The sequence below is a fragment of the Gambusia affinis genome, linkage group LG06 (genome assembly GCF_019740435.1).
Source record: "Gambusia affinis linkage group LG06, SWU_Gaff_1.0, whole genome shotgun sequence".
NCBI lineage: Eukaryota > Metazoa > Chordata > Actinopteri > Cyprinodontiformes > Poeciliidae > Gambusia > Gambusia affinis.
The window spans coordinates 25,182,851-25,208,460 of NC_057873.1; the positions used below are offsets into that span (position 1 = coordinate 25,182,851).

Sequence of the window (25,610 nt, forward strand, 5' to 3'; positions counted from 1 at the left end):
ATATATTCACTTTTCCTGAGTTTAATACATGTCAGATTGTCTTGAATTTCATCCATCCATCCACTTCCGTATGTTTTAAATTATGCAGGTTTTACATTAAAAGTCTGAAATAATTAAATAGTGAAGTTTTGCATTTATTGCATTAAAGCAGTGTTTCTCAAACTTTTTCAGGCTGAGGACCACTAACCCCTTTTAACAAACACTCATGGAGCACCTAATTTGAAATTGCCCCATAATAACACAACATTTTAATGTCTACATGAAACAAACAAACAAACAAAAACAACTTTGCTACAACTGTTGTTGTCCTCTAATAATGTTTGTAATTTAGAAGCATAATAAAAGAAAAATAGACTTGAGTTGCTTTGGAAAAAACAAAAACCAGTCCATATTCAATTAGAAACAGCAATATTGATGTTTTAACTCAGGAAAAGTTCAGAAATCAATATTCTGAGGAATATTTGGTGGAGGTTTTCAATGGGGTTCAGTGTTCAAAAACCAAAGCTCTGCAACTCACCCTGACAAACTTTCCACCGTCTTCTTCTCAGTGACGCAGTCTCATTGTCTCATTGTTGTCACACAATGCTTCTTTAGGCTAACTGTAGCGTCGCACTATGAACTCGCTTCACCGCAAATAAACGGCTGTTTACGTGCAGTACTTTGCAGACCACTAGGAGGCACTCGCGGGTCACCATTGGTCTGGAGACCACAGTTTGAGAAAAACTTAACAGTGTGTTATTTAAGTTAGAAAGGCTTTTAAGCACTAAAGGCTTTGGATAAAGTTTTCTCTCAGTGGACAGAACATGTGTGGCGAGCAGAGACTGCGTGGACTAAGTGGAAAACAGTCTTTGTAGAAAAGAGAGAAAGGAAATAGCAGCATTAGCAGCTAGGAATGATCTGACCTCTCTAACAAAAATAAATGTCAAAGTTGAAGGTGACGAAGGCACAACGGAAAGCCGAAACACCTGAACGCAACATCTCTGACGTGTCTTGATGACAGCCGTTGATGTAATGCGCCAGAATCACAATGGACCCTCTAATCTACCTCCTGATTCCTGTCAGATCGGTATAAAAGAAAAACAACAGCAAGAAATATATAACGGCACAAAGTCACAGAAAAACTCTCTAAATCGGTTTTCACACCAGACCTTGAGCTGAAAACACGACGTGCAGAATGTGTCCACTGTTTGTTTTGAGTTCATTCACCTCTTGTGCCACGAAGCACAAGCATCTCCAGCTTTAAAGAACCTGTCCGCACATCTAAATGCAAGTTTGTTGTAGAGAAAATACGTCGTGTTCCAGATGAATATGCCTACAGAGAACATTTGCAGTAGCATCATTAATGCAGCTATTCTATTTTAGCCAAGGAAGCAAAACGACGACATGTCCCAGAAATCTCAAGCAAGAATTTAGTATTTATTTGCAGAAAATGAGAAATGGTCAAAATATTGAAAAAGATACAACGCTTTCAGACCTCAAGTAAAGCAAAATAAATAAATAAATAAAAAAAGCCCAGTTCATATTCAATTAGAAACAGAAATATTGATGTTTTGACTCAGGAAGGGTTCAGAAATCAATATTTGGTGGAATAACCAGGAGGTTTTCAATGGGGTTCAGTGCAGTGGGCTCTTCATTTTCAGAGCTGTTGTATTGATTTTACCGACCTACTTGCTAGTACCCTGGTCCATATCAATAAATTTGAATATTGTAAAAAAGGACAATATTTCTTGCAATCCACTTCAGAAAGTGAAATTCACATATTCCATAGATTCAGTACACATGGAGTGAGAGATTTCAAGCTTTCTAATTGTTGTATAAAAAAAATTACAAAAAATCCAAAATCCATTGTCTCAAAAAATTTTAATTTGACGTTAGATTAATTTAAAAAAATAAATGTTTCAAACAGAAATGTCAGGCTTCTTATATTTATTTCTGTAAAGATACATGATATGTTTACAGAAGATCTTTTGCATAAATCACTGCATCAATGCGGCGTGGCATGGAGTTAGTGGGCCTGTGGTTCTGCTGGGTTCAACAGATTTTGCTTGACAGTCCTCTCTAAGTTACAGCTGTTATTATTGCTAGAGCACATTTTCCTGCTGGACTCTTCCTTCCACTTAACTTTCCATAAATATGCTTGGATGCAGTGACAGCCAGATTCTCTATCAACGACCTTCTGTGGCTCATCTTGGTTGAAAACTGTGTCAGTAAGAGTCTCCTGGGCCGCAGCAGTCTAACATCTCTGTCCTAAAAATCACTGTTGTTCTCATTTTTCCGAGAAACCGAATTTCGGGTTTCGCTTTGAAACACACGAATCTGTGTGTGACGAACATCTGTAATATGTAAGTTCAGCTTTTCGATTTCATGGCAGAGAAAATGCGTTTGTCTAATTTGCCGAGATGCACCTGCATGTGAGATTTGATAAGTTGAGACGTAATGGCTTTTCAAAAATTCAGCCACCGCATCTCCTTGCAGCGGCAGCGGCCTTGTTACCCTGGACGGCGACAGCCGCAGAATACAATGTGTCTGGACTTTAACTGGAATGATGATTTCTGCACCTTCCCACAGCCCGTCTACTGAAATCCAATTAATCAACATGGAGGCGGGAATGGATGTAACACTCCACCAGCCTGTGGTGGTAAGAAGCTCTGGGTTTCTAAGAACTAATAAAGACTGAGGAGAAGCCCCAAATCAGAGACCAATCATGGAAATATGTTTTCAATGCTGAGGGTGAGCCTGGTTATATGCCATGAAGTAATTTCTCTCAAAGGTTTGGTTCATTTTTCCACTCCATATACTAAAACTAAATGGTAGCAAAGCAGTATTCTATTAAGTTTGGTAAGCCATTCAATTAAATATGAAAATATATATATATTTTTAAAACTGTTAAAGAGAGGCAGGAGAATATAGAAAGTGGCGTTGATTTGTGGGGAATTTCCTCTTCATTATCACAGTTGGGCAGAAGTAAGGCTGAACTTATTCTACTGCTATGGTGAACATCTTAAGAAACTTTGTTAAGATTTGATCTAAGATGTACTCCTGCTTACGTATTTACGGAGGCATATCAGGGCCATTATAGATAAAAAAACCCCCAAAAAACAACAAAGAAAAGTACATTTCAGCCCAGAAAAACATTTTTTGATTTAGCTCAGTGATTTTCTAGAAAAAACAAAAACAATTCCAAGCTTAGAAATTTCGAGGACATTTGTAAGTTGAACATTTGCCAGGAAGAAGCAGAAATTTTCCAGGAAAAAGTTTGAAAAAGTCAAAAAATTTCAAACTTGTGGAAATTTTCAGAGTTTGAAAAGTCGAAACTTTTTGACTTTTTCAGACTTTTTTTTGTAAAAACTCTGCTTAAAATTTGCAAATTTGCATTAATAGTTGTGATCTCAGAGGGTCTGTTATCTGCTTTGACTGGTGTTACCTGCTTTCCTTTCATGCTTCCCAAAAAAATCTGCTTAGCACGTAGATAGCATCTAATGGTTGCTATGGTAACCTCAGCGAGCCACTCCTTTCCCTGCATTTCTCAAATGTCTTTCATTTACCTTACCGCCGTCCTCACTGTGTGTGACGGGGGGAGAAACATGTCCAATCTAGAGCGCTTTGGCTAAAAAATATGCAAAGTAATGAATATTTATATCCCAGGAAACAAGAATTTATGGATTATGAACAGCTCAAAAGTAAAACAAAGATCATATGTTTCAGCAATATTCTTTCAGGTTTAAAAGTTTATGCACTGGTAGTTTTGGCTATAACAATTATTTCCTCCTGGGAGTTTTTATTTCTTGCAAAATGGATACTTTATTTTGTTGTTTTTTGTTGTTTTTTTGTGTGGGAGTTTACACCGCTGCTAGAGAAAAAAAATATATAGCTGTTTACGCATCTTTACTCGGTTTGCCAATAGAGGGAAGTAGAAGTTTAACAAAACCAATATTTCAACATTATTATCACGCTTACGAAGCCACGCATTCAGACCTCTGCATGCTTCCACACAACCTCTACTCTCTCCTAACACACTGACAGAGGAAACACCGCATGACAGACAGACAGCTAGTCAACTCAGTGACAGCTGGATGGAAAGGTAGGGAGCAAAAAATATGGTTTCATAGCAGAATGCAAATTGCTCACATCCATCCCAAGCAATGGTTAGACTTCCCAAAATTACACTGTACACTTCGTGGCAGGTTTTACACACTGCCTGAAATATTAAGCTTCCTGGAAAACTTGAGAAGACAAATGAAAGCAATTTAACTTCAAATCTCTCAGGACCGTCAGAAGATTTACAGTTTGAAGACAATATTAGGATGAATTAAAACGTGACACATGCGGTGGTCTGACTGATTCCTGGCTGCAACATGAATGAATCATTTTCAGGTTTAGAAGCAAAAGAATACAACATCAACGTTTTTATGTTTTCTGTTTCACAGAAAAAATACTTTTCATAAATTTAAGGTTTTTTTTGTTTGTTTCGTAGAAATAGATTTCAAAAAGAGAATGAACCACAAATCTTTGACAAACTTCTGGAAAACTGCAAAACAGCCGAAACACAATCAAAGGTAAAAATGAATCTGTTTAGAGTTGCTTTGAGTCATAACAGCTGGAGCGTTGATTATGGTGATTATTATTCTTGATGAATTTAACGTCGGCATTTGACAAAATGTAATGCTTAATGCTTGTTTCGTAGTTGGTTATTGTATATTTTAATCATGTAAAAAACCTTGAACTGCTTTATTGCTGAAATGTGCTAAATCTGACTTACATTCTTAATCAGAAATTAATATTAAAAAGAAGAAAACAAACGGGCTTTGTGCTCATTTGCAGTAAACGTCTTTATTCATACCACCTTATTTAATCATTCTTTGATGATTTGAAGAACTTTTTTGGAAAGTAAAGTGAGTAAATATTGTTAATGTTTCTGTTTAGTTTAAGAATGAAATAAAAGTGGAAGCAAATTACCATAATAGGTCTTTAAATAATGTATCATATTCTCCTTTTCAACATGACAAACATGTTAGAAGGCCAACATAAACCCCACAGAATACTCCTAACTGGAATATTGAAATACGTCTCCACGATGATAACTCTATAAAATGTTTCTGATTGGCATGCCCAGGGATGTGTCACTACAGTTATTTTGCAGTCTGCCAGAAGTTGTCAGTCAGATTTTGTCACTCCAGTTTCCAGCGCCTGCAAACAAACACCCAGAGCTGCTCCGCATTTATATACATATACATATATAGATATATATATTCATCTCCCTAATTTGTCAACACGTTGTGTTTGGAAGAATTTGAAGGAAAACGTCAAGTAAACACGAGGCTACTGCTTCAGATATAAAAAGATCTTTTTTTTTCTCAGTTTGAATTCTCGACTAACATCTTTCACGCCCCCGAGAAGAGTGATAATCGCACAGCGCCCTGTTTTTAACCCGCTCACCGACACTCGGAGGACGGCTTTCACCCGGGGTAAACTCAGCCTGCTGGGAGAGCGTCCTGCCACATTCTGCAGAGCATGGCGGCTGCAACGGTTCGAGTGACTCACCGACGAGCAGGCTGACAGGCGGACTCGGAGCGCCCACACCCAGACTGGTGACAGCAGCCACCGCCACCGTGTACTGGACGCCAGGGAGCGGACCCGTCAGCAGGATGGACAGAACGGAACCGTCCACCGTTCGGTTTATCTGACTCTCCGCGTCGCCGGACAAACACCAGACCTGAGAAGAGACGAAGATGAGCAGGAGTTAATGAGTTAATGTTTGCTCCTTCAGCATGAGACAAGGCGGCTCTGATCATGACTGGTTTGAAGAAAAAAAAAAAGGAAAAAAAAGATGCAACGTTTAACTCTGAGCTTTTTGTGTTTTCATATATGGACAGAGTAGAGGAATTTTGATGTTGTAAATGTGGAACTTTTAGGTCAACAAATGGCTAAATCTTTCCAGATTAAAGCTGCATTATGTAACTTTTATAAAAAAAAACCAAAACGTTTTCTTATTTATTTCTTAAAACAGTTTGTTTGCAAATAAATCTATTTCCTATGCCTTTTTCCTGATATTCTGCTGCCATCTGCAGAAACATACCGCTTCATCAGAAACAACCAATCAGAGCCAAGAGGAGGGTTTTAGCGCTGCCGATCATCTCGTGTATGTGCTATGACCCACGATGCCAAATTACAAACATAATAAAAAATAAAAAATAAAAAAAAACTTTAAATAGCTCTTCTGACATATCGCAGTTGTGCGCTACCTTGTGTTAATATATCAAATAAACCAAAAACATCCGTTGGGATTTAATTGGGATTTTAAGAGTGAAAACATGAAAAAGCCAAAGTGGTGCGTATACTTTTGCAAGGGTACATTTCAAGCATCCATCCATCCATTTTCTGTTCACCCTTTCTCCCTAATGGGGTCGGGAGGGTTGCTGGTGTATCTCCAGCTGCGTTCCGGGCGAGAGGCGGGGTCACCCTGGACAGGTCGCCAGTCTGTCGCAGACATTTCAACCAATTTTCTTTTATATTTATCCTAATCGAGCTCTTTAAATTGAAAGCAAAACTTTGCTTGAAGAATCCAGAATCAAAACAGAAGATCTCTTCCTGAATGATATCATTTCAAACTACAGCTGATAAGGACTCATTCTGACTGCAAAAATATCTTATCTGATAGAAAACAAAAAATAGAAAGAATATAAAGGCTTTTCATCCCGCTTTTATAAATTAATAAGCCCTAATTTTGTCACGGAAATTTTTATCAGTAACATAGCAACCATAACTCGGATTCTTTCCAGCTCCTGCTATATATAATCTGCATATCTATCTACATTGATATTCAGGAAGCGACTCTTTCATTAATTAACCTTTTGTGAAGTTCTGCGATGAAGTCGCTGAAGGTTATAATGAACATCTGTGCCGCAACACCAAGCTATCTGTTTAGAGCGCAGCGCTTTTTTTATATTTAAGGCCTTGATTAACAAATGCAGCACATGGTTCCTTGGAAATGTGAAACTTTACGAGATTTGGTTTGATCCTTGCCTTCTGCTGCTAAACACTGAAATGAGCTGCCTTCTGTTTGTTTCTACGTGTACTCACAGATGGAAAGAATACGTCAAAAACGATAGAGTTGAACTTTTTCCTGGATTAGCAGCCTGGTGATTAGTAATCAGTGTTGTGCTGATGCTAATGGACGGACAATCAGGACTCAAGTTTTGTTTTTTTTTCTCTCCTTCTCCGCTCAGCAAACAGATGACAGGAACAGTAAGTGTTTAGCAGACAAACTGATGACAAAACAAGAACTGGCAGCACACGAGCAGCATAAGAGTCATTACTAATTGTTAATTACAAATCAGTGTTTTTCACATCCATCTCAACAACAGCTCTGTACACCTCTGAGTAAAGCCTGCGGGGAAAAAAACACACAAACATCAAAGAGCAAAAAGACCAGCTTGTTCTGTTTTGATTGGTTCTGCTAGTCTGATACCGCCATCACACTCATATGTGTGTCTTGCACTTCTTTGGAAGCTTTGCATGAGTAACACTCCAACATATTCTACATGTCAGATAATGTAACACAGGTGATGTGACCTAAAGCTAAGCTAAGCTAATTTTGTGGACATTTGGAAGGGTTTAGTGCTCTAATCAGCACAATAAAGAGTACATACAAACATGCTGATTATATGTACAACGGCAAAACCTTTTCGAACAGTGAATCTAAAAAACATGTTGCAGAGAACACTAGATATAGTAATTCATGCTACGGTATGCAGACGCTCTGTCTGGATCGATGAAGAGTTTCAACCTGCTGACAGGTTGAGGTGGCCGTCACAGCAGGACGATGTTGCTCTATTTCTTCATTAATTCGTTGACCTTTGAATACGCCAAGAAACTTCGGAGCCACAGATGAACTTAAGACGCTGATATGGCCAGAGGAAAAATTTATAGCTAACACTGAATTTCTGTATAGGCATATTGTAACGTTAACCCTGTTCATCCCAAAGCACACAATATATGTGTATGGGGCACAATATAAACGATACACATACTTACATACATAGAGTTGAGATTTCATGAAATGTGATACATTATCTCGACCAGCTTTGAAAATCTGATACTTTTTCTTATTCACCTTTGTACACTTACATATTTTGCTTGCTAAATAAATATTTAGTCTCAAATGAAATACTTAGCTCGCTATTTAAATATTTAGCTTGGAGTTAAATATGTAACTCTAAGCCAAATATTTAGTATTTAGCCACAAATAAAGTAATTTCCCTGCTGGGATGAATAAAGTACTTCTATTCTATTCTAAACTAAATATTTAGCCACAAAGTAAATATTTAACTTGCTAGCCAAATACTTAGATTTGCGCTAAACACTAAATTGGAGCTAAATATTTAGCTTGCTAACTAAATATTTAGTTTGGAGCTAAGCTAAATATTTAGCTAACATATTTCAACGGGAGCTAAAGGTTTGAGCAGCAAGCTAACATTTTAACAGGACTCTTCAGGGGTTTTCTTCTAGTTGCTCTTCTGAATAGATCCCATCTGTGTAATGCATATTTGTCTTGTCTTGTTAGTGTTAGCTGCTAACTCTAGCAGCTCCACCAGAGTTTGCTTACTCTAACTTGTAAGGTTTTGTAAACCATGTATCCTTTTAACGCCACTTCACAGAAATGTACTACTTGGTGTTGATCTGTTGCATAGCATCTGAATAGCATCCAGTGAAGTTTGTGGTTGTAATGTGACAGAGCTTTGGTAACAGTGAAAGGGTATGTTTAAATTTGAAATGCTCTATATGTCAAGATAGCAACTTGAAGGTTTTCAAAGAAAAGGCCGGTCTTTGACCCACCTTGTACTCTAGGATGATGCCAGTCTGAACGTTATGAGGCGGTGGCTCCCAGGAGACACTGATACTTGAGCTATTGGTGAGCTGCACCACTGAAACAGCCTGCGGAGGGCCACTTAAGGCTAGAAAGAGGAGAAGATATTGAGCTGAAATGGGTGAACTAGTGTTAGATGACAGCAGTATATCTACAAGTCCATGTTTCTGCACACATTTCTGGAAATAGCTGATGTAATCTGTTGCATCGTTGGTAATCTCATACCCTCGTCCGGGGTCCGGACCAGAACCATGAGACTGTCGTGGCCCTGTAGCTCATTGAAGTAGGGCCGTATCTTGACTTCATACTCCTTCTTGCTCTGGAGATCTGCTAACACCACGCTGCAGTCGGATGTCGCCTCCACATCTCGGACCAGCCAGGAGCCCCCGATAATCCGGTAAAACACGCGGTAACCCTGGATGTACCGGGACTGACGGGCGACCTGGAAAGAGTTGGCAGGAAACAAACGAGCCCGTCAAGCGCCTCCCAGCAGTGTTTGGGCTTCCACAGATCCAGTTTGTTTCATGCACTGTGCGAGGGAGCTACTAAAGCTAATGAATGAGGATTAGCGTTGCCTTTTGCCACTTCGATAATTAAAACATCTCCAGTCACGAAGTGAACTCACAGTCCAAGAAATCCTGGCACTGGTGGGAGAAAGAACCACGGGCTTCTGCAGGTAGATGGAAACCTCCCCCAGCTCTCTCTGAACTTGCCTGTGGTCCACGCCCTGCTCTGTTGGACTCCCATCTGACACCACAAAGAAATGAGATAAAGCCAGAAAAAATTAAAAAAAAATCAAAGCAAAGCACAGCTGAGCAGCAGCCATTCAGCAAAAAATGAAGAAAAAAATAAAAAGATGAACTTGAAATTAAACATTGCTCAGGGCAGAAAAGCACCACGCTGAGAAAGCAATTAGTTATGATACTGGACATGAAAAACAACTTCTTAAAAGAGCGCGGCACATTATCTCTGCTCTACATCCACTATCTTTGTTTTTCTTTAAATATGCAAAAATGGAAGTGTACACTGAGGGAAATGGACAAGTGTAAAGAGCAAAGGATTTACTAAGAAAGTGCAAACGCTCTTGTTTTACAGGAAATGCAGGTTATTTGAGATCAATGCAACATCTTTCCCACACATTTCAACTGAATGTGTGGGAATGCTGTGACAATGTTTACAATAAATGTGCAGATTCTTAAATTTCAGCATTTAATCTGGGATTGATAGAAATCTTGTTAGGTCCCACAGAGTTATTGTCAGATTCAGTTCTGGACTTTGGATAGACCAATCCGAAACTAAAACGTTCCTCTCAGTACGTTTTTCTGTTGTGTCTATTTTTTATTTATTTTTTTTATTTTTTTACATTTGAGGGCAGCGGTGCCTCCGATGTAAACCCAAACCCAATAGCTAGATGAATAAATGTCAAATAAATGTTTCTTTTTTCTTTATGCCACCCTATTTTTTATTTTTTTTTTTACTGGCCTGCTCTTGCCACCCTTAGAAAATTCTTCAGGGGGCGCCACCGTTTGAAGGAAGTGATGGTGATGCAGAAAAATAAAACAGCCTTTCTAGTTTTCTAGCACCATCTGGAAGTTTTGATTTTAAAATGATGAATATTGAGGAATGTTGCTGAATTCAATACCCAATCCTGAAGAAAGCATCAGCTCACAGAGCATACATCCACCCCATGTTTCCCTGAGGGAAACACTGTTCATTTGGTGATGTTGTATATATACTTTTTTGTTTTTTTTCGTTAAGCATGCTCTTTATGCCCGTCATTTAAATCAGGTTTCATCAGAGCACAACACATTCACCTACCCAGTTTTGGAACCTGTTGTCTGACCTCGATGTTTTATGTGGAACAAAAGACTTTCTGCCTAGCAACCCGGCTCCTTGGTGAAAACAGGAGTTTGTTGTCAAAAGTAGCACACAGCTGCTACTTCCACAAATCTCAGCTCTTTTGTTGTTGTTGTCTTGGCAGCCTCCCTCTCCAGTTTCATTCTGATATTGTCATATCAGCTAATATCAATCAATAACACCCGAATTATTCGTGCTGCTGATTATTTTAATTCAACAAAGGAGTTTGTTTCTGATACGGAAGGAAACAGGCACAAAGGGTATTATTTTAAAAATAACAAAGATAATAATTTATCTGTGTTTTTGCACATTTTAACCAAATGACAATGTCAAATGTTATTCATATCTTTTTCAATCAGTAGAAAGTTTTAAATTGCATTATAGTACTCAAACCCTTCCTGTAGTTGCTGGCCTGCATGTTGCATTTTTCCACTAATATTTTGATTATTTTCTACGATGAGACCAAACTGTTTAACACTGAAAGGCCTAATTTTATCATCAACCTAATTTTATTTTCTTCAAAGAACCCTTTCAAATTGTAAGATGATGTCCAGCCACAAGTAGATGTTGGCAAAATACAAATATCAGATTAAGCATAAATTGTATTGATAACTTAGGTTTACAATGATTATACAGTATATTTTTGTGCCCTTCTTCTGACTGATACCTTTGCACAGCAAGCTCCTTTTTGATCTTTGCTCTTCATTTGAACTGAAAGACGTTTTTCAGCAAATGAAAATGAGATCCTATCACAGCTGGACTTTATTTGTCCTTCATTAGTTCATCGATATTTTAGGGAGAGTGCAAGTGTACCAGCATAGAGTTAGTATGGGAGTACAAACTCATGCTGCTACAGTGATGCAGTGTTTTATTATACTGGAGTTGTGCAGGACACAACTACACAAATTGGAAAAAAAACAAAAAAACAACAACAAAAAAACCAGCTGAAGATAATTTACAACACTGCCGTTATTTTACATCGCAATAACTCTGCATTTAATCAGGTGTGTGCAGATCGCTGAGGGCCTCTGAACAGAACTCACCCTGAGTCCGGACCGGCTCCGAGATCGGACTGGGGTCACTGAGGCCGTAGGAGTTGACGGCTCGGACTATAAACAGGTAAACCGTGTTTGGGAAAAGTCCAACAACCGTGTGCCTCTCGTGCTTCACGTGGTCCGCAACGGTTTGCCAGGTGCTGCCCACCGACTGGCTGCGTGAGAGAAAAGAACACAAAGGAAAACAGGATTATTAAAACTTGTTTTTTAAATCGAAAAAAAAAACATTAGCCTTTTCGATTACGGGTAAAAAGAAACTGTGAATGTGACCGGAATACTAATATGAATCTCTCTGATCCTAATCAGGAGGATGTTTTCCACCCCCAAAAAAAGAACACAGATAATCAAACAGGCTCTAATATCCTGGGTTTTTCAGCTTCTGTAATTTATCGTTTCATCTTGATTGACATGGGTTTGGGCAAAATGGTTAGTTCAGTGATTGCCGCCGATGATAGCACGGACGGATAAAATTGGAAAAGTCAGTGTCGGAAGGAGAGATCTGAAGTTCACCTCCTGTAAAATTCAGTCACGGTAAAAAAAGGAAGAAAAAAAGAAAACACTCAAATCTCACGAGGCTGAGAGAGCTCCAAGCAATAAGTCAAGGCGATGGGGTGAATTAGTTCGAGTAAAGATTCGCTTTAGAAATGTCTAACAGAATTTCTTTCTCTATTGGAGGGAATGATTGTTGTACTAGAAAATTATAAAATACGTTAGAAAGAGACACTTGAAAAGCTGAGAATGAATAAAGACTTTGAATCCGTCAGTGAATGAAACATTATTATGTCGCTGTCATTTTTCTACCACAACGTTGGCAACAATCAAAGTAATACACCTCCAGGAAGACTTATAAAAAAAATCAGTAGGGAAGCTGCGTAATGACACAGAAGGCTAATATAATAACTAAAAATGGACAGGATATAGAAAAGAATCCTGCGTCATGCAAAATAATTTTAACTGGTGGTAAGTTAATGTCTTTGGGTTTTCTCAGTTTGCCATTTTGTTGTGTTATTGAATTTATAGTTGTGTTTAGTTAATTGTTGAAGTTGAACCGAAAACATGACTTAAACTAAATTTGACTCTGTAATTGGACAACTTGAAAGTTGGCCTCTGTCCCTTTAAGAAGCTCCTGCTCTTTCAGAAACTCCGCCTTCAGTACATCATCACCATGCTTTTCACTGCACCACTTACAAACATTCTTACAAGCTTTGGACTGAACAGTAGTTTGTATGATGAGCTCAGCAGATGAGCGGTTCCACCAGGTGTTTGCTAATTCCTGCTGCCGCTAGTCTGGAGGAGCTGAGTGACGGCGGAGCGAGGCTGTTCTGGGAGGCAGATGGTGCTTTGCAGAAAGAGGCGAAGCTTTGTGAAAGGTTGCCATGGGAGATTCAAGGATTTTTTCATGCATGAAATAATGAAAGAAACACCCCAGGTATATATGTATATATATTTTTGATCAAGGAATAACATTATAAGATGATATAAAGCTGAAAAAACGGAAACTTTCCGAAATAACCACCTTTAAGGATCCCATTTTCAGCAATGGTATTTTGCAGTCTTGTTTGTGTCACTTGGGAGAAAAAAAAAGTCTAATTTGTGTACCAGCTTCTAGAAGTACCAGAAATGTTCTTGTTCTTCACAACTTTCAAATGATCCTCACACTTAATTAGTTCCTTTAAAATGAGCAGCACAGTCTTTCCAGGTTATATCCAGCCCTTGTCTTTATTCAGCTCAGATAAATATGTTGAAAACTCCAGTTGTTTAGCCTAAAGGTCTTTTTCCAATTTAGCCAGGAAAAAAAATAGAAGCCAAGTTGATTAATAATTATTCCACCAAAAACAACCCTTTAGGTTGCTAAGACAACAGGCATAGTTGCTTTCTCTTTGCCTATTCAATCAAAATTTTCCTGAGGGGAAGCAAAAATAATTGTCCATTTGCCTTAACCAGCAGGCAGAAGGAATCGGCATCTTAAAAACTCAAACAACACGGTACAACTTGACTTGTTTGTTTCTTCAGTGCGATGCCTTTCTCACCATTTCTCAGCAAGAAAGTGAGCAAATATGTCTAATTTTCACACATTCCTTAAGTCGTTCCTACAGAATGAGCAAGCGGATGAGTTAAAGAGTTCATCACTGGCTTCTCGAATCTTTGAGACTCTTTTCATCTCAACAGCAGGCGGCAGGTCTCAGCTTGCAGACAAAGTTTTATTCCCTCCTTTATTGCAGCAGGTTGGCTCATGAAGGAGTCAGTCGAGGAAACGGCAGTTTGGTGCCGTGGAAAAATACAGGTGCTATCAAACAGCGCGGCTCTGTTTCACATTTTTCTCAACTCTGTGGAGAGGAAAATAGTGAGGTAATTACAACAGGCAGGTCACCGCTTTTTTCTCCCCGCCTCGTCAACAGGGGGCTTTTTTTCTCACCAAATGTTCTCCGGAGGAGCAGGTCTGCCATTTTAAGTGTCCAGCTGAAGCTCTAAAATTGGCTTTTAAGTGGCAGCAGTGGTTGTTTTCCTGTAAAACTCAACCATTTCCTGTTCTTTACACTAAAGGCATACAGATGCTGCGGCTTAGAGGTGACTGTTGTCGCGGCCTTCTATGTTACAAAACCATAATTTCCAACAAAGGCCGAGGGGGGTAACAGGAAGTTTGATTTGCACGCTCTTCTGTTTTGATTGTTTTGAAAAAATATATACTCTTTATTTCTTGTAAAAAAAAAATAAATAGCGACGAAACAATTGCTAAAAATATCTTATAACTTAATTGAAAACAAAAGTTATCTTAATTTGATGTTTCAAGTTCAAAAAAGTGGTAAAAAAAAACCCTCCCGTCAACACACCAGACATTTGGCAAACAACAGACCTCCACCGAGCACCTGGTGTGTTCTTAGTTACTCAAATTAATGCGAGGGTCTAACAATTACTAAAGTAATCTCAACACTTCCACATATAAAAATTAGTTACAGATTTTGGTTCTAGACTAACTTCAATATATTCTAACTGCCCAAAGAACAAAACTAAACTGGCAGACAATACAATTCACTAATATTTTATTTTTCTTCTCCCCTCCAGGGGGTCTTTTTGTGGGCTCTAGTGTCCCTTATATGACAGTAGGCTGACAGGAAAGAGGGAGGGAGAGGGGGGAAGACATGCAGCAAATGTCGCCAGGAATCGAACCCACGACGGCCGCGTCGAGGACTCAAGGCCTCCAAATGTGGGTCGCGCTATCCCCTACGCCACCACAACACGCCCACAATTCCCAAAATGTAGCATAGATGTTCCACAACAACTGTGAACCAGGAAGGTGGAGAGTTCAAGCTGTGGTTGTGAACTCCTTGTTTGTGAAATTTGTGAAAATCTCTTTAGCTTTTTCTTTCTAAAAAGACAGTATTAATGAATTAACCATTTAAAACTCCCCAACATACTATCAGAGGTGGCTTTCATGTTTTAAAAAAAGAGAAACCCACACAGATAGTTGCCCAACATCCATATTAAGGAAATATTTAATAAAAACAGACATTACTTGTTTAATGTCAAGAAACAAAAGTAATACCCAGACAATTTTAATATTAAACAATACGACGGAACTTTTTGCTTCTTTTTGCATCCACATTGACGAAATCCATCAAATTTTATTTGTAAAGTAAATTTCTAACAGTTTCATGTGAACAAAGAGATGCCCAGAGGGAAACAACAACAGCATTTTTTGACCCAAATCTTTACCTGCATTACCTGCTTTTGTCTTTGCTATATAGACAACCAAAACTAAACGTTTTGGAAAAGAACGATGTCAGACGCCTGCCATAAAAGCTTTGTGTGCGCAGTACACTCAATATTTCCACTGCAGTATTATAGCGCCACGTGAAGGCCTGGCATAGTCACTGCAGTGTTTTGGGCCAGTCTCATGCCAATCGGTCATCTAGAACGGCGGTTTTCAGTAGTAGAAAAACAGCTTTGAAACACATGTTATGTGCAGGGGCGCCAGATGCACTTTAGGGAGGCGCGAAGTAAACCGGAAAAGCTGACAGATCAACTCTGTGGATTTAGGAAAAAGTTGGTACTGTGGGTGCGCGTGGAGTGGGGATCAGTGGAAATGTTTCCCACCTTAGAGGATGTTTTGGCCAGTGATGTCAGTAACGTTACTGATGTCGGACCACTTTTTCCGTAATCTACACGTTGCTATTTCAAATCCAGTAGTCAGACTACAGTTACTTATCAAAATCATTTATGCGTTATGCGTTACTATCTTCTTTGTAATTTAATCGTATTTCCTACTGTTGTCGAGTGACCGAGACAGAAATGTAAACAATGGAGGGAGATGCGCGTTTTGTTGGTGGAAAAACTGGAACTATTTTCAGTTTCTGTCGCCAAGTCCGATTATTACAAGCGGCTTTGGGCTTCATTTTTTTAAAGTCGCTTGCAGATTTAACGAGTTGCTGGTTGCGCCTTTTTGGGCTCGTTTTTGAACGTGAAGTTACTCATTTGGGGTTGGGAATAAGCAGAGACTCATAATAAATCCCAGAATTTGTCCGTCATTAAGGTAGTTTTAATCAGTCTCTCCCTATTCATCATTTCCCGGATGATCCGTCCCGCTGTGTCTTTGTTAATGTCAAGTTAATATATTACCTCTGAATGACGTCAAGCTTCGCGTTGAAAACTGCAAACATCGAGACCAATATGAACAGCGCAATAAGCGTGAAAACAGTCACGAATAATCGTGTCCGTAGTTGGCAATAGTTATAATGGCAAGTTAGCACCGTTATAATTATTAATATTACGGTAAGTGTCGCAGCCATCTGAGCTGTGGAGCTGCAGGAGGAGATCTGTGCTGCGACATCAAACTCAGGGGCGTAACGCAGAATCTGGAGGCTGGGGGCAGGGGGGCTTTAAAATTCTTCTTAGAGTTTTCCAGACAACAGTGGACCACACAAATTACTCATGTTTTTTATTTTTGTACTGTATTTTGTACAATCTCCTCATCAGTTCAACCTTATCAGTGGAGACACATTGTTGATGTTACCATTATAAAATAGCTTACAATTATATTAGCAAAGATCAATGTGATTTTCACAGGAGGCAGAGCGTTGTTGTTAGCAGCTGCTGAAAGTAACTAAAAAGTTACTTTTAATGTAACTTAGTTACTTTCCAAGTCAAGTAGTCAGTAATATAACTAAGTTACTTTTTCAAGGAGTAATCAGTAGTCCGATTAAAGTTACTTTTTCAAAGTAACTATGCCAACACTGGTTTTGGCCAGAGCGGGGCTGAAGGTGGAGTTTTTACAACTCCACGCCCCTCAGCCTCCACGGAGGAGGAGAAGGCGGCTCCTTGGAGGGGGGCTCACCCTTTCATACTTTGAAAACCCCTGATCTAGAAAATATAATGTGGTGCGTTTAATAGATTAGTAGAAAAACAGCTTTGAAACACATGTTATGTGCAGAGAAGGTTGGAAAAGCAACAGATGCTTTAACTTGTGAATTAAATGATAGATTACTAGGAAGTGGTGTGATTTTACTTAAGTAACTAACGAGACTGAAATGATAAAGAGTAAAAAATGTCAGCCGAAAACATGGCATCAGACTTTTTGTTGGATGTAAATTAAAAAATGATGGGCCATATTTATATTTCACATAAGATAACAAATGCTGTTGCCTGGAGGCTTTAAGGGAATGATTATCATTTATGTTAGAGTAGAAAATATTCAGAATGAGATGGCCTATATGATGGCACTATGTGAAGAACTAAAGGGAAACCAGTGGTCATCCCTGCGGTACACTGAAACCTAAAGGCAACTTGTTTTTTTGTTTTTTTCAGAAGCTCTGTGAACTTATTAGTAATGGTTCCCTTTTTATTCCAGATGTCATTGGTGGAAAAAGCAAACGAAATGAGATCAGAGACGTGGAAAGCCAACAGCTATTCATAAAGTCACCAGCCTCAACCTCTGTCACTTCAGCCAGCGGCAAGGTTGTCGATACAAAAGTCTCTTTTATTGAACACCTTGAAAATCTACTAAAATGGTACATTTCATCTTCACCATGAGAATGAAAATGCATCCATCTATCTACAATTTTCACACCAACATGCTATCTTTCCACTGCTGTTACTCACAAGCCTTTGAAGTTTACCTTTGAGGATGCATAATTACTAGGAGCTGGCACAAAGGGTTTGTTTAAGAAGTATGAGCCTTAAAAAAATGGAGGAAAGTCCTTGAAACTAACCTGTGGTTGTGAATGTTGCACTAGAAAATACAGGCGACATCCCAGAAAAACAAGCATTTACAAACCAGTTTCTTTGTGCTGAACCGTCCAGGAGTGGATGCATCCATCACTAACTGAATCGTTTTTCGACGCCAGGAGAAATGTATGTAGGCGTGTGTGTGTGTGTAGGTGTGTGTGTGCCTGCGCTCTGTATTCTCTGTCTTGCCACTGTAATGAGTGAACTCCCTGGCTTGGCATGCATACCCTCTCTGGATTGCCCCAGGACAGGACAGAGCTGCCAGTCTGACCTCCGCAGTAATTGTCTGCTCCTTCGTTCCCTCTCTGCCTTCCTGCAGCCCCCCGGTTGGTTGTTAGAGCTGCTTTGGCTTTCCCCAGGACACCGTGGCTAAACACTGGGGCAGCAAGTGTCACACTTCCTTTCCCCCAAACATAACTTAACAGAACTGCTTCCCCCTTGGGCTGAGATGAGTCATTTCCCAAACTCTTAATGGCTCAAAATGAAGGAGGCTTCATTATCACGGAGCAGTAAGTCAGAAAATCGGAGCCGGAAGAAAAGGCGAAGGCTCAACTTGATGAGACATAAAATAAAAAAACCCCAACAGGACAAAAAAATAATTGTTTACTGTTTTGTTGTTGCTTGTACTTAACACTCTTTACACTGCATTTTCTACACGGTTTTTACAATGCAAGTAGACTCACCAGGATAATTAATGTCCCCTTGTTTTATCTGCATTTCATTATAAACATAAAGCTCTGAGTGCACAATTAAAGCTCACCTCAAAATCTGCATAAAAGCAACAAAAGCCTTGAACATCCATAACCCTGTTAGCAGACGAGGGCCTTCTCTCAGTCTAACCAGAGTAGGAAAAGTATGAATCACACGCAAAGGAAAGTGTGAGGGTAAATTAAATGATAGCAGGTTGTTATGTGAGATGCAAATTGTTTTCTAAGGAGTCTTGGCTATTCTGTCAAACCTAAAGCTACCCTCAAAGATCACGCAACGGTTTCTTTCAAATGAACAATTGCAACAGCTGAATCGACCGACAGCACTGTCAATGTCAGGGCAGCAACGCTTGTGTTTTACACCAATAATAAGTCTCTGCTGTTGTTATTTTTTCAGTGGAAGGGTGAAAGGTATGGCGACGTCCAATATAAGGATGTCCCAATGTCAGTAGACTAAAGTGCTTGAACGGATCAACTTTTATGGCCGAGAAATTCGTCAACTTTACAGACTCAAAAAGTAACAGCAAAAAGTCAGAAATAAACACGTGAGTGTTCACAATCTGAATCTGACATTTTGTTTACAGTGTGAAATCACGTTGTACCCGAGAATAAAGAAAGAGTCAAAACTCTTGACATAAGATCCAACTCTGGCTGTTTTAAAATTTTGACACTTCTATTTATTAAACTATATAATAAGAGGGCAAAACCTTATTGACTGATTCTTATTCAAACATTGTGGCAGTGAGGTATTTTAATTAAATACTTTCAAATCTAGAAAGAAAAAAAAAAACAGATTAAAAACAAATACAACTGCAGGATAGCTTGGAGTTCAGAAATAACCTCCGGCGGTAAAAGTCCCGTCTCTGCTTTAAAACTCTTACCTAAAGGCCTCGATGACGTAGGAGGTGACAGCATCTCCGCCTTCATGAGGATTGGACTGCCACGTCAGGGTGACGGTGCTTTTGGTCACCTCGGTAACCACGGGTTTCTGCGGCGGTCCCGGAAGCTGGATGAACTCAGACGCTCTGGATCCTGACGAGGCTCCTTCCTCTGCGACACAGAACCGCGACCGTGACTTGGATCATCGGTTTGGCTGAAACCGGCGCGGATTCTCTCGCGTTACGTCAACAGATGGGGCTCTCAGAAAGACAGCAGATGAAGTGTGTGAAGAGTGAGAGAGTGTTTTGGTAAAAGTACCTCTGACAGTCAACATCCCGCTCCAGCTGGATTCCCCCGTGGGACTGGACGCGACGCACGTGTACAACCCAGAGTCGGTGTCCTGTCAAAGAAAGGCTAAAGTTCATCAGAGAGACCAACATGTTTAGTCTAATAACCGTCTCATTTTAGAGTTTTGCTTATTTTTTGACGCTTCAGGTGAAAACAATTAATCAAATTAATCGTGATTAATCGATTACTGAAAGACTTGTCAACAGATTTAGTAACTGATTAATCATTAAATGGAGAATGGAGACTCTTAAAAAGATCATATGCTGAAAAATACAACACAATCAAAGCATTTATCAAGTTAAAACTGTGGAAGTTATATAGAGATTTTTAAGATAAAAACAACTTTGTCTGTGAATATGTTTGACCTAGAACTCCCACAGTGGGATGGTTTTAGCTTCACCTGGTTCAAATACACCAAAAGAAAGCTGTGTTCCTGCAGTTTAATCAACAAAATGTTTATTTTCTCACTTTTTTTGCTCATTTCCATCTTGTAATGCATTTATAACATTGTATGAAAAGAGACTTAAGTGGATAAAATGTGGCAATTTTATCCAACTAATCAATTAATCACCAGAATACTTGATAGAATAGAGTTAGGGTTAGACTACTGAAATAGTAGTTAGTCGCAGCCCCACTTTTCATAATTCATTGTCATTTTCTTCCTGAGCTGGAATGATTATAAAGCAAACAACTTGCATACAACAAAAACAGATATTTACAAATACTGTAATTTCACTAAACGTTTTCTGTTTTTTCTCAATGAGAATTACCAAATTTATTGTTGTATGTTAAACGCCAGAATAAGCCTTATTATATAATATATTTTGTGCTTCCTTTAGATTCAGAAAAGTGGTAGAATTTCCTAAAACAATAGTTTTTTTCCCCCCCCGACTGACACAACAGCTAATATAAATAGCAATGTTTATTTGGGAGATCATTTGTGCTGAAGCTTTCACTTCCTGTCTGGTAGCTTGAGATGTTCCTTTACTGTTGTCCATATGTTTTTCCTTCATGCTGCCATCTATATTGTGAAGTGCAGCCGTCCCTCTTGCAGCAAAACGCCCCCACAACACGATGCTGCCACCCTCGTATTTCACAGTTGGGATGGTGTTCTGGGGCTTGCAGGCTTCCCACTTTATCTTCCAAATGTAACAATTATTTTGGCTTAAATACTCCCGATTTCACACACGTCAGCCCACGTGACACGTCTCCCAAAATGAAGTCTTTGTCCCCGAGCGCATTGAAAACTGAAACCTTTATGTTGATTTCAGAGTAATGGCTTCGTGTTTTCATGGTGACACTCTCCTACCAGATTCAACAAGCATCTTTATAAGATCTTTTGCTTGCATGTAGTTAACCCTGGAATAACAGTTTTTCAAAATGTTGTCGAAACTAGTTCAGTTTTGAACCGGAATTTACAAGAAATACAAAGATTGTGCACCCAAATTTTTTTTTTTTAATATATAGAAATAATTGCAGCTTTATAATCAGACCACACTCAAAAAATAAAATAATGGTACAGCAAAATTAAAAGCATGAAATTCAAAAACATTGATGTGGATTTTTTTTTTTTTCCTTAGCAGACCTCTGACAGGAACGGACAATTTTTTAAAAATAAAAATAATGTTTTTAAAGAGAACGCTGCACATCAGCCTCTAATTCTGCTATAAAAGTCACAATAAAATATGGTTGAAAGCATTTTTTTTATCAGGTTTTCATAATTTTTCCCTCACAAAAAAAAAGTATTATCTTGAAACAATTGCTCCGGGTTTTATTTTGCGGATCACCTTTTCTAGTCCATAATTAGAAGCAGTGTGCCCCGTCACAGAAATCAGTGTTTCTTTGAGAAACAAATGGACCTTCTCCTCTTAAAAAACAGCAATCATGCTCATTTCTAGAATCAACAATAAACTTCATTCGTTCCTATTTTGGAATCAGAAAACAAGCTTTTCCTTGAAACAGATGCTTATTTCATAAGTTAAAAAAAAAGAGAGAGAGACAATTCCTTGTGTTCCTTTGTTGGCTTATTTGTTTGCTTTGAGCCGGTCACTGTGAGCTACAGCAGTGAGAATCTATCAGAGCAGCACCACTGCAGCCTGTGGAAACAAAGCAGAAATGGGGCCGAAACACATCAGAAAGCCCAGCAGAGCTGAGGGCAACGGGGTGATAACTCTGGATAGGTATGTGACTGCCAACGCGCCGCTCTCTGCATGCACAGGCCAATGATCCGCTGCTGGGGGAAGCACTGCGGACCCCAGCGGTTTGAGGTGAAGCCTCCCCGAGTTCGTGTACGGTGCTCTGCAAACACACACAGTCGTCACCTGGCAACCAAAAACGTCGAGGTGTTTACATCTATCCGTTAGCAACGGATGTGTGTTGCCGTAATGTGACAAAATGTTTGAAAAAGTAAAAAAAAAGAAGTTATGATTACTTCCGCGAGCCAGTATTTCTCACAGACAGCAGGAAATCCAATTATATTTGGTTTTGCTCTGTTCACCTTCACTCTATAACCTGAGTATGTTTACTTTAAATCATTTTTTATTTCATATCATTTAAATTGCCCCTTCTTTGTGCCCTATAATACAAATTAAATCAATTCAAATAACTTTGCAGTCTGGGTTCAAACTCATGCTGCTTTTCCGATATTGACCCAGTAAAGATGTCTTTTATTTCACTGCAGAAACAAAAACTCTTACCACATATTTTATGCCTAGTTTCTAGTTGTAAATATCTCAGTATGTTTGAAGTAAGACAAAACTAACTTTTAAGTAACTTTTCAGTAAGAAATAGAAGCCTGTTTTAAATAAGTAATTTTGTAATATGAATAAAAAAAGTACATTTTTCACATGTGGTAAGAGAAAATAATCCACCAGTACTTTTTAGTAAATATTTAAAAAATTACTGACTCAAAACAAGCTCCTATTTCTTGCTGGAAAGCTACTCATGAGTTAAGTTTGTCTTATTTCAAAATGTAAGATATTTACACTAGAAACTAGACAAAAAATACCTGGTAAGATATTGTGGTTTTGCAGTGTTGAATCTTCTGGGTTCACATAATTGCTTGAAGTTTATTATTGCACCTACCAAGCACAGCTAGTTATTTTTGGTGGGTGATTATTCCAAGTATGTGCAGAGGAAGGCAGACAGAGATTTATAATTAATCATCTGTTTCGCAAACGGGAGCAAGAGGAGTTACATACGGTTTGAGGTCGTGTTCTACAGGAATACATACAGGTGTTTTCGTTTTATAACACACTTTGAATGATAGAGCCGTATTAAAAAAGAAATACAAGCAACATTTGTAACTTTATGTTTCAGTTACTATGTTTATGACAGATGTAGTTTTATGAACATTTTAAAAGACACCAGCTCTTTGAAACAGGCTTTCCTGACCACATTCAGTTTTTATTTATTTTTACTGTATTTTATGTTGTTGAAATTACATTAATGTTTTTTATATATATATTGTGTAGCAGACCTCCCTGTCCCCAAATGAGGGATTGTGGCTTTACTGCTGAACAGTGAGATTTATTGGAAGTAAAGCCTGAGTTTCACCATAACAGCTGTATGTACAAACAAACACTAAAAATAACATTCACCACTAAAAATATCAACTCTGATTCAAAAACTACACCCTACCTTTTGACTACAACAAAACAAATTCACAATTTCAATCAATCGACATTAGAAATATCCTTATTTACAAATCAAACAAACCTGGCAAGGAGGGGGCTAATAACAAGACACATTTTTATAAAGCTGTTGCAATTTGTCTTCCGTCCTTTTCTGTCGCTCTATAATATAAACAGAGGAAGCTCTCTTATCAAAACAATAGCATCAAATCGAAAACAGGAAGTCAACCATATATTCTACAGAATAAAAGGAAATAAAGGCGCTGAAAAGGAAAGACGAGAAATAAGGAGCTTAATTTGGTGTTATTTACATATTATGTTTGTTCTATGGGACTTCAAATGGAAATTAGCACTTTGCTAAGTCTGGTATATTTCTGGCAACACTGTATGTTTACTAATAGGTGCTGTCCCATTTACAAGATGTGCAACTGTGTTTGAGGAATTATTTTTATTTGTTTTGGAACGTGCAAAACGTGCATGTGTGCTGCACATTAAAAAAACAACAACAATCTACAATATATAGACCACGGCTTTTCAACCTAACTTATTCTCCACTCTCATCGTGAAAAATCACAAATGAAATCCCGTTCCTCCCCAACTCCAGAGCCCCCAACCCTAACCAGCCTGCCTGTTTACATTATGAGCTGTATGTGTCTTCACACTCGAGCGGCGCTGGTGGCGTTTCTCCGTGTACTGGCCGGGAGCCAGTCTGCTGGAACCACCGTCGGACCATATGAGATCACCCTCCGCAGCGCTGACCTCTGGCTGACAGACAGCTCAGCGTGCGGCAGCAGGTGAACTTTTTTAGATGACTCCAAGTACTACTAAAATATTGATGCGCTCATAGGGGCCATGAGCAGGGTGAATATTTTTAGGCGATCTCTCTCTCTCTTTCTCTCTCTCTCTCTCGTCATCTCCGTTCCCCCCTCTCTTTTCTCCCCATCCTCTCTCGACACCGCACTAATGCATCTCTTCTGTTCCATTGAGCACATTGGCGTGGCACATTCCCCCAGCCTCAGCGGTGCATTGGACCACGGCTTAATGCTCCAACTTCGCTCCCCGCCACAGCTGAGAAACAGGGCGGTAGCCGAATAAGCCTTGAGATCTAATTAAAAGCCGGTTTCGATGATTAATCGGGTATCGATTAATGAAACCGATTCCGTTTATTTTCTTTTTTGCGCACACTCCCAGCGAGACAAAAACGAGGGGCGTGGTGGGGGCTTCTGACTCCTCTTCCATTAGCATTTACAAACAAGCGCCTTCATTAACATCACAATTACACACCGCGTTGGCACATAATTGTGCCGGAGAGATAATGTGCCGCCTTGGTACGGCTGGTCTTTGAAATCCTGCCTCACCTTAATTTTGCGCTGGAAAATGGAGTTTCTGATGGAAATGAGATAAAATTCTGTCACTGGGTGGGCTGCAGGGAGAGGTGACAGCAGGTCAGAGATGAGACACTCTATTATTCTTTAGAGTCTTTTTTTTGTAGCTTCTATCACCGTTTCCCTCTCTGTCAAAGATGGGACGGACTTAAAAAGAATCCTTTTCAATCCCCCCTCCCTCCGTTTGAACGAAAGCGACTACCGCACACACACACACAGATATACACACCTTTAGATCTGCAATTTGCAGCGTGCCGTTCTCCATCAAGGTCACTCGGGGTTTATTTCCCTGCAGCCTCTCTCCATCTTTCTCCCATGAGATCTTGACTGAGGTGCCTCCAACTAAGCGGCAGTGCAGCTGTGCCATGGCCCCCCGGGACACGGTCTGGTTGGCCGGGCCCTGCCGGATGATCGGTGGGATACGACCCGAAGGCCCTGGCAGTTTAAACGGAGAGGATGAAAAAAACAAACGATAAAAAATCTACTTGCCCCCCCGCCAAATTTATTCTGCTTGCACTCCTTTTCTTATATCTCAGCTAGATGTTGAAAATGCTCAACTCCTTTCAGAATCAAACATAGTTAGCAAAACCAAAATGCCGTTTTCAAATGAAGAGGAGAAGAAGTTTTCCCAAATCAAAATGGTTTCATGCGAGTAAAAA

At 39.2% G+C, this 25,610-nt stretch overlaps 1 protein-coding gene across 5 annotated transcripts in view; it reads right to left on the reverse strand.

Annotated features, from left to right (window-relative positions):
- Nucleotides 1-25,610, reverse strand: part of zgc:77784 (uncharacterized protein LOC402947 homolog) — a 90,508-nt gene that overhangs the window by 15,323 nt on the left and 49,575 nt on the right. For all 5 annotated transcript variants that reach the window (XM_044119085.1, XM_044119084.1, XM_044119082.1 and 2 more), the window contains 8 exons: nt 25,181-25,386; nt 19,905-19,986; nt 19,589-19,757; nt 11,767-11,933; nt 9,492-9,613; nt 9,092-9,308; nt 8,836-8,954; nt 5,542-5,713 (listed from right to left, as the gene is read on the reverse strand). In XM_044119085.1, the coding sequence (XP_043975020.1) occupies nt 5,542-5,713; nt 8,836-8,954; nt 9,092-9,308; nt 9,492-9,613; nt 11,767-11,933; nt 19,589-19,757; nt 19,905-19,986; nt 25,181-25,386 (1,254 nt within the window). The remainder of the gene's footprint in view (nt 1-5,541; nt 5,714-8,835; nt 8,955-9,091; nt 9,309-9,491; nt 9,614-11,766; nt 11,934-19,588; nt 19,758-19,904; nt 19,987-25,180; nt 25,387-25,610) is intronic.